Raw genomic sequence first — 10,203 nt, forward strand, 5'->3', positions numbered from 1 at the left:
ACTTCAGTTTTCAGTCCATTCTGGTGGGCTTCAGCTGGTGGTTGTGGATCCTATTTTGTTCTTGCTTTTCCCACTTTATAAATGTCTTTCTTGTTTGCCTGCCTTACACAAACTAGTTCCAGTTTCTACCATTACACAAGATCAAATCTCTTAGTGTCTCTCTCAGTCTGTCTGTTCGTCTGTCTGTCTCTCTCTCTCCCCAGCTGTTTGCTTATCTGGTTAAGCGCTTACTGATAAATTTACCATGGTACATAATTCTTAAGGAGTTTTTAATAAAATTTCGAATTTGAAATTCTAGTAATGTACGTTAACATTTAGGAAATTGAATTAACCATTTTCCCTTCAAAATGGTAGTGGCATCTTTTGGAGTACTAAAGTATTCTTCAGTGTATTGTAAGTAATTTTGAGGATTCTTATAAAGAACCAACCTGGTAAAATGCGTAGATACAGGTTTCTGTCTGGTATAATTTTCCTTCTGCCTGAAAGGACTTTCTTTAACATTTTTGTAGTGCAGGTCTTCTGTTGATGAATTTGTTCAACTTTTGTATGTTATGTTAGGAAAAGTCTTATTTTTACCTTTAGTTTTAAAAGAGATTTTTGTTGTGTATAGAATTCTAGATAGATAGTTTTTGTATTTGAGTCTTTTAAAAATGTGGTTCTTCTCACATTTATTGTTTTTGATGAGAAATTCAATGTCATTGGTATTTTTCTTCCTCTGTATTTAATGTGTTTTTTTCCCCTCTTACTATTTTTAGGATTTACTCTTTATCATTGAATTTAAGCAGTTGATTATGTTGTGTCCTCTTTATTTTCTTTGTTTTTTATGCTTGGGGTTCAGTGACCTTTTTGTATCTGTATACTTAGGGTTTTCATTAAATTTTGAAAATTTTAGCCCATTATTTCTTCAGCTGTTTTTTCTGTCTTTCCTGTTCTTCAGGGACTTGAGTACACATATGTTTTGTTGCTTAAAGTTGTTTCAGAGCTCACTCGTGCTTTTTTTTTCCACTCATGCCTTTTTTTTTTGGTCTCTTTTCTCTCTGTTTCATTTTAAATGGTTAAATTTTGTATGTCTCCAAGTTCACTAATCTTTTCTTTGCAATATTTAATCTGCCATTAGTCCTATCCAGTGTATATATATTTTTTATTTCAGACATTGTCATTTTCATTCCTGGAAATTTGATTTGAGTCTTTTTCATGTCTTTCATGTTTCTGTGTATACTGTGTTCAATTTTCTTCTAGCTTCTTGAACATATGGAATACACATGTTTAAATGTCTATTCATTAACTTGATCATCTGGCTCATTTCTGTATCAGTCTTGATTGATTGGCTTTTCTACTCACTATGGGTTATATTTTTCTGCCTCTCTGCATGCCTAGTAATTTTTGATTGGATGTCATATATTGTGAATTATACCTTGCTGGGTGTTGGGATATTTTTTATATTCCTAAAAATATTCTTGAGGTTTGTTCTGGGATGTGGTTTAATTACTTGGCAACAGTTTGATCCTTTTGAGCCTTGTTTTCACGCTTTGCTTGGTGGTACCAGAGCAGCATTTTAGATTGGGGTTACTCTCTCCCCACTACTGAGGAAAGACTATACTGTAATTGTTCTCCCATGAATTATGAGTTTTTCCATTCTACCTGGTAGGAATAACCACTATTCCTGGCCCTTTTTGAGTTCCAGGCACTGTTCCCTGTAGTCCTTTTTGGGTAATTTTTTTCTCCAGCCTGGGTTAATTTCCTCACATGCATATGCTGTTCAGTAATCAGCTCAAGACTTGAGGGGGACTCCTTGCAGATCTCTTGAGTTCTTTTTCTACATGATCCTTCTCTGGTACTCTGTCCTGAAAACTCTATTCTCCTTAGCTTTCCTAGATTATCAGTTTCTCCCCATAACTCAGGGAGACCACTGGATTCTGCCTGAGTTTGCCCTCTTTGCCCTGTGGCCTTAAAAGTCACTCTAGACAGTAATAAGTTAGAGCAGTTATAGAGATGACCTGTGTTGTTTCTTTTCTTTTGGGGATCACTAACCTTTTATCCTGACGTCCAGTGGCTTGAGAGCTGTTCTTCATTCAGTTTTTTTAGTTTTCAGGTGGTAGAGTTCATTCAGTTCTTGTTACTCTATCTTGGCATTATTTTAGTTGCATCTATTTGTGTGTTTTAGAGTTGCTATCAGGAGAAATGTTTATTTAGAGGAACCAAGATGTTCTTTCTCAAGTGATTTGAATTATCTGGTATTCTAGGTACCCAGGTTTAAAAGCCTGTATGGTTTTTCTACATGTATTTGGCCTTCTGTTCCTAGTTTTCTTTTCCATGGTACTCAAAGTAGCTGGTTCAGAAACTTTGTTACTGGTCTGTGTTGGAATGAAGAATGTACACTGCAATGTATGTAAATGCATTACTTCCTTCATTGAGAAAGTATTGCTGTGAAAAGCTATTAGGTGAACCCAACAGTGTGGTTAGTGATGTAGTTGATTTATATTTTTTATAAGTGTCTTGTCTTGATATAGCCTGGTAACTGTCGGTGGTCTAGTACTGTTCCCCTAGTCACACTCTTGAGTAGCTGCTTGTACTTTATATTACTTAGTTTAACAAACGTGTAATAGTTTACACGTTTAACAAACGTTTGTTAGTTTAACAAACGTGGACTTTTATTTAATATGCTTTTTATTGGACTCAAGAATATAGATAGGTTCTGTAAGATTGTACCCAGGATTACTCAGTTGCAGATATAAAAGAAAGCAAGCATCCAAAAGCCAACCTATATTAACGTCAATTATCTTGATTTTTAAAAAATATGTACAGTTTGCCAGGTGCGGTGGCTCACACCTGTAATCCCAGCACTTTGGGAGGCTGAGGTGGGCGGATCACGAGGTCAAGAGATGGAGACCATCCTGGCCAACATGGTGAAACCTGTCTCTACTAAAAATACAAAAATTAGGTGGGTGTGGTGGCACATGCCTGTAGTCCCAGCTACTTGAGAGGCTGAGGCAGGAGAATTGCTTGAACCTGGGAAGTGGAGGTTGCAGTAAGCTGAGATCGTGCCACTGCACTCTAGCCTGGTGACAGAAGACTTCGTCTCAGAAAAAAAGCATACAATTGGATGGTTTTTTGTGTATTTACAGAGTCATGCCACCATCACCACAATTTAATTTTAGGATGGTTTTTATCGTCCCCCAAAGAAACCTTGAGTCCGTTAACAGTCACTCCTTACATACCCCTGTCTCCATCCCTAGGTAACCATGAGTCTGCTTTCTGTGTCTCTATATTTGCCTTTTTTTTTTTTGCATTTGCATAATGATTTTGAGGTTCATCCATAGATCAGTACTTTGTTTCTTTTTATTGCTTAATAATATTCTGTATCTTGATGTAAAAAATTTTTTTAAAATATAGAGACAAGGCCTCACTATGTTTCCCAGCTGGCCTCAAACTCCTGGACTCCAGCCATCCTCTCACCCCAGCCTCTCAAGTAGCTGGGACTACAGGTGTGCACCAGTGTGCTTGGCTCATATCTACATTTTTGATTTTTGAGGCAAATATTTTTCTGACAAGTGCTTTACTATTTTGAGATCCTCTATCATATGTATTTGTTGCCCTTCAAATTGGCTGTTTTTAGATTAAGTATACTTAGTATCATAGCAATGTTTGAACTATCTTTGTAATTTCCTTATTTTTGGCTTTTAGTTGCTACATTTTCTCTTCAAGAATCAGATATTTAAAGTAATTTGCAATAGTAGTTGAATTTGGGTATGATCAGTGGTGCATATCTTATACTTTATTACATAGCCAATTTAATTTTTTGTCTTAATGGCAGTGTATCAGATGGGTTACTTGATTTGAATACTAGTCAGGGATAAATAACGAATTAGAGTGAAGACAAAGAAATCCAACAGTGTAAAGTGTTTGTTGTTGTTGTTAATGTAACAGTCTATGTCATAAGTCATTGAAGTCTGGGGAAGGGAACGTGGATTGGCTTTACATGATTATTCAGGGGCCTTGTTACCTTTTATATCATTCCACTGCCCACCCTTAGATTCCTAGAGAATTTACGTCTTCATGATAGAAACTTAGTCACTGGCATATCCTCGTTTCAGTTGGCTGAAAAGGGGAAAGAGATCTTAGACAAGGCATGATCAATAATGTAAGTTCTAGAGGTGGAAGTAATATATATAATTTCATTGATATTTAACTGATGACAATTTAGATAACTATAATGCATTACAAGAGAAGCTGGGAATAAAGTGTAGCTGGGCAGCGATATGTAATTACTGTGGTTGAAAGGAGATCCTAATTTGGCAGACAACCAGCAGTCTCTGCCACAACACAACACCAATGTAGTAGTCTTTGAATTTAGCAGTTTATGAATGAGATCTGGAAATTATCTTTGAAGAGTATCTTATAACTTAATCTATTTATTAGTACCACTGTTAAGAAAGGTCATATCAAGAGTAGATAAAAATCAAATTACCAAAATTTCAATACCTCAATTATTAAAATTTTCAGTTATTATTTTAGAAAACTTTTTAAGAATATTGGAAAGTTGAAATCATTCTCAGTTCTTCCATTTACTAGCTGTGTAACCTTTGATAAACTACCTAACTTCTCTGTGGCTCACTTCTCTCATGTGAACAAGCATCATAGTTGTTCCTAATTCTTAGGCCATGTGCTCATCAAATGAGAATGTATTATGCATAAAGCACATAGAATTTCTTACGCAGTAGCTCTCAAGATAGCTGTTATTGTTATCATAGCATTAGGTACCTGGTTTTGGACAGAGGCAGTTTAAGGCGTTTACTATCTAATACATGGAATTGCCAAAAACCAATTTTGAATTTATGATCTAATTGAATTTGTTTTTGTTTGTTTTTGCCGATTGTCATCAAGAAAAGATACAAAAGGCTTAATTTTAATACATGGGGTGATGATTATGACTTATGTATTCATAGCAATATATTTCTTTCAAGCCAGTTACTTTAATATTGTACCTGCTCTACAAAGTAAGTTTTAAGAAATTCATAATGTATTATTTCTACAATATATTTATATACTTTTAAATCCATAATTTTTGTATTGATAAGTACAGAACTGTAAAATGAAGCATTTTTATAGTTTATTTTATAAGAGTACATCATTGAGTAGTTCCCATTCAATCTAATTAAAAGATAATTTAAGTTATACTACCTTAAATTTTTGTACTTATTCCCTAACTCTTTAAAAATGTATATGAAACCTAATGTTCAAAAAAAAAATCAGTAGTCTGTGGAATAAATTCATATTCAGGAAATTATTTAGACACTAGTATATTTGTAGCCTGTCTCTCTTCCCCCTCCTCTTCACTCCAGCCACAAAAATAATGCTTGGATCTGTTATTTTCTATAAAAGTTGAATTTAAGTGCATTTGTTCATAGCAGATTTTTCAGTGAATTGAAGGTAGCCCTCATTACATTTTTTACTATAGTAATGCATCACTTAACAATGGGGATATGTTCTGAGAAATGGGTCGTTAGGTGATTTCCTCTTTGTGCAAACATCATAGAGTGTACTTACACAAACCTAGATAGTATAGCCTACTACACAACTAGGCTATATGGTATAACCTATTGCTCCTAGGCTACAAACCTGTAGGGCATGTTAGTGTACTGAACACTGTAGGCAGTTGTAACACATGGTAAATATTTGTGCATCTAAACATATCTAGACATCTTAGAAAAGGAGAGGTACAGTAAAAATATTGTATAAAATGTAAAATTTGTTATACCTGTTTAGGGCATTTACCACAAATGGAACTTGCAGGACTGGCAGTGCTCTAGGTTATTCACTGAGTGAGTAGTGAGTGAACGTGAAGGCCCAGGGCATTGCTGTATACTACTGTAGATTTTATAAACATTGTATACTTAGACTACACTAATTAATTAATTATTATTATTATTTTTGAGATGGAGTCTTGCTCTGTTGCCCAGGCTGGAGTACAGTGAGTGCAGTGGTGTGATCTCGGCTCACTGCAACCTCTGGCTTCCGGGTTCAGGTGATTCTCGTGCCTCAGCCTCCCGAGTAACTGGGATTACAGGTGCATGCCACCACACCTGGCTGATTTTTATGTTTTTAGTAGAGACAGGGTTTTACCATGTTGGTTAGGCTGGTCTCGTACTCCTGACCTCAGGTGATCTGCCCGCCTCGGCCTCCCAAAGCTGGGATTACAGACATGAGCCACTGCACCTGGCCAGACTACACTAAGTTTATAAAAAATTTTTTTCTCCAAAAATAAATTAACCTTAGCTTACTGTAACTTTTTCACTCTCTAACTTTATTTTTAAAAACTTTTTGATTCTTTTGAAATAACTCTTAGCTCAAAACGCAAACATGTACAGCTGTGCAAAAATACTCTATTTGTATCCAAATTCCGTAAGCTTTTTTCGATTTCAAAAAAGTTTTTGTTTTCTTTTCTTTTTTTATTTTATTTTGTTTTGAGATGGGGTCTTGCTCTGTCACCCAGGCTGGAGTGCAGTGGCGTGATCTAGGCTCATTGCAACTTCCGCCTCCTGTGTTCAAGCAGTTCTCCTGCCTCAGCCTCTTGAGTAGCTGGAACTACAGGCACACACCACCACGACTAGCTACTTTTCTTGTTTTTGTTTTTGTTTTGTATTTTGAGTAGAAATGGGGTTTCACCATGTTGGCCAGGCAGGTCTTGAACTACTGACCTCAGGTGATCCACCCACCTAGGCCCCCCAAAGTGCTGGGATTACAGATGTGAGCTGCCACACCTGGCCAAATATTGTTATTTTTGTCTGGTGGATTTCCAGAAACCAGAGAAGATGCATTTATAGTCTGTGTAGCTGTCATCATAACTTGGTATTTTAGTTGATTTCAAAAGTAGGGTGTTTGAGAAAAGCCAGATTAAGTAAAATGAGTGAGATTTGATTTATAATGTGACTAGCAATTTTCATAAATAGTTGTTTTGTCAATAATTTGCTATTTAAAGTGTTCACTTGCTAGTTTACTAAATTTTACTCTGTATGTGTGTGAATCTAGAATACCATTCCTTTTTTCTAGATAATTGTTAGTGATACTATATCTGGTTTCTTCATATGCTTTTGTTTATAATCAGAATTTTATTTTTTAACATGAGAATAAATGTGCTCTGTTATTTTAAATACTTTTAAAATGTGTTTAGCCACCTAGATGAATGATTCATAATCTTTTTATCTGGTTATTCATATGTGAGAGTTACGACTTATGGGAATTGGTAGTAGTGGCTCTTGGAAACAGTGATTTTTCAGTTTAGGAGTGAGAGGAAAAGTCCCTGCATGAATCTGAAGTACTCACATCTCTCTATCTCCCTTTGCCCCAATTTTTATGATTGTTTTCTTATTGGTATACAATTCAGCAGGCTTAATTATCTGATGGAGGTTTTCTTTGTTTTAATATTAGAATTATGATGTGCTTTTGGTATGATTTACAAATGGTGACCAAAAGTGTTTTAGAAAAATTGTGATTTAGATTTTACTCTTTTAAAGTTAATTTTTGAAAGCATGATTCCTAGTTGTCTGAAATGGCAAAGCTCTTAACTTTTTCGTGCTAAGGAGGACTGAGCCACATTGAAGATGCTTATGCTTAACTCAGATGTGAAAACTAGAGGCCTGAAGACTAATCCTTACTTGATCTTTTTCATGTCTTTTGAAAGGAGGCTTGGATGCTGAGAAGCTATCAGGTGCCTTTATGGGCACCAGAGAAAGAATCTAAACGCTTGTAGTCAGAGTTAATATATAATTCACTGTGAAGTTAACTGACTCAAAGCAATTAGTTCATAATTTACATTCAGTTGCTAGTGATTTTTTTCTTTTTTCCTATGCGTTTTGTAGAATGCTGTATACCCATTATAGGGCTTCATTACTTGCAGGATTGGAAGCTAATTTTGTCCTAGGGAGAAATACTTGGGTTAAATCTGTAGTGTACTTGCAGTGCCAAGAGAGCATTGGTAAAACTAAAAATGAAAAAAAATGTAAACTTTATTTAGAAACCTCTCTGGGTGTCTTTATAAATCAACACAACAAATCCTGAAAATGTGCCCAATTTCACAGCAATCATTATGATTGCAGAGGAAATAAATATTACTTGTTTTTTCTCTGGTATTATGGCATTGGAACAAAAAAAGCATTTTGTACAACAGTTTTTGGTTAGTGTTACAAATTCAGTCAGACAAACATTTGCTTTGAACAAAAATCTATCAATAGGGTGTATCTGACTTCTATAAAATAATGTAGCAATGTGCATATTCTAGCAAGATACTTAAAATGATATTCCATCAAAATATTTGGGTGAGTTCTTTTATGTGAATTAAAGTGAAATATAAATACTGTATAATGTTTCATACTTTTAACCTGGCAGAATGATAATTTTTTAAGTTTTCGTTCCTGGGTAGGTAAGTATTACTGTTCTGGGGAGAAATTTTAAAACTGTTCTTTAATAAAAATAATTTTATTTTAATTTACCAATTCTTTAATTGTATAGTTTTCTATAACAAAGCACCTCCCTGTATACACTGTTATATTTGAGTCTTATAAATTGTCCATTTAAAGTAGAATATTCCAAGTAGAAATACATGCAATTTGTTGCACTAACTGCCTCTTTTGTATTTGTCTTAGTATCTTTCAATATTTGTTTAGGCGTCTGAGTCACACTGGCAAGAACATTAGGAACATGGCTTTAGGCATATTTTAGTGCTTTGATGGGACTTAGTTACCTGTGCTAGAAAAAGTGGGTGTTAACCTCGATGGTGTCGTGTAAGACTTGATTTGTCGTGACTAATTTTTAAAAATTTTCCCTCATTTTTCTTGCCTGCCCCCTGGTGGAGAAAAGTTAGTAAAATCAACACACAGGGTACATGAAGAGTCTGAAGGTGGGGGGAAAATGTATATAAAAAAAGTAATTATTGCTCATGCGTGTAGTCCCAGCACTTTTGGAGGCTGAGGCAGGAGGATTGTTTGAGCCCGGGAGTTTCAGCCTGGGTGACATGGCAAAACCCTGTCTCTGTTAAAAAAAAAAAAAAAACGAAACATTAGCCAGATGTGGTGGGAGTGCCTATGGTCGCAACTACCTGGGAGACTGAGGTGGGAGGATCACCTGAGCTTGGGAAGTCGAGGCTGCAGTGAGCTGTGATCGTGCCACTCTACTGCAGCCTGAGTGACAAAGTGAGACCCCAGACAAACAAAAAACAAATTATCGATTAATTTAGTATATGAAAATTTAAATATATGTTATCATTTCAGGTTTTATAGTCTTAGCTTCTCAATTTTGGAGGGAACAAATGTGGGACTAAAATTCTAAGAATACATGGTTTTCTTAAAGATATGCAAATTTGCTTTACTGATTATGTTTCTGTGTTTCTCAAAATACCTTCTCACTTCTCAGGGTCTTACTGAAGTAACACAAAGTTTAAAAATGGAAAATGAAGAGTTTAAGAAGAGGTTCAGTGATGCTACATCCAAAGCCCTCCAGCTTGAGGAAGACATTGTGTCAGTAACACATAAAGCAATTGAAAAAGAAACTGAGTTAGACAGGTATTTCTCATGCTTTTAAAAAATAAATTCAATAAAAATTTTAAAACTTTAAAACATTATAATGTTACTTTATCATACCTATCTCAGTTTAAAGGACAAACTCAGAAAGGCACAACATGAAAGAGAACAACTTGAATGTCAGTTGAAGACAGAGAAGGATGAGAAGGAACTTTATAAGGTAATGCATTTGTGCCATATTTATTGCCTGTTACTTCAAAAGAAATGACGCCAAAGCTTAGGGACTGTAGGTCAGCAATTGAGGAGCAGCTTAGCTGAGTGGTTCTGGCTCTAGTCTCTTGTGTAGTTGCAGTCAGGATGTTGGCAGAGGCTTCAGTCAGCTGAAGGCTTGATTGGGACTGGAAGATCTGCTTCCGAGATGGCTTACTCACGTGGCTTTTGACAGGAGGCCCTTCAGCTCCTCTTGAAGTGGTCTTTTCATAGGCTGCTTGGATATCCTCACAGCATGGCAGCTAGCTTTTCTCAGAGTGAGTGATCCAGGAGAGAGCAAGGAGGAAGTCACAGTCATGTTGTGTATCATCCCTAAAAGTTAGTTTTCAGGGCCGGGCGCGGTGGCTCAAGCCTGTAATCCCAGCACTTTGGGAGGCCGAGACGGGCGGATCACGAGGTCAGGAGATCGAGACCATCC

At 35.9% G+C, this 10,203-nt stretch overlaps 1 protein-coding gene across 4 annotated transcripts in view; it reads left to right on the forward strand.

Moving 5' to 3' along the window:
• TAX1BP1 (Tax1 (human T-cell leukemia virus type I) binding protein 1) overlaps nt 1-10,203 on the forward strand; it is a 103,470-nt gene that overhangs the window by 40,497 nt on the left and 52,770 nt on the right. For all 4 annotated transcript variants that reach the window (XM_011938604.1, XM_011938603.1, XM_011938605.1 and 1 more), the window contains 2 exons: nt 9,409-9,557; nt 9,645-9,735. In XM_011938604.1, the coding sequence (XP_011793994.1) occupies nt 9,409-9,557; nt 9,645-9,735 (240 nt within the window). The remainder of the gene's footprint in view (nt 1-9,408; nt 9,558-9,644; nt 9,736-10,203) is intronic.

Source organism: Colobus angolensis, unplaced genomic scaffold (assembly GCF_000951035.1).
Source record: "Colobus angolensis palliatus isolate OR3802 unplaced genomic scaffold, Cang.pa_1.0 Scaffold175, whole genome shotgun sequence".
Classification (NCBI taxonomy): domain Eukaryota; kingdom Metazoa; phylum Chordata; class Mammalia; order Primates; family Cercopithecidae; genus Colobus; species Colobus angolensis.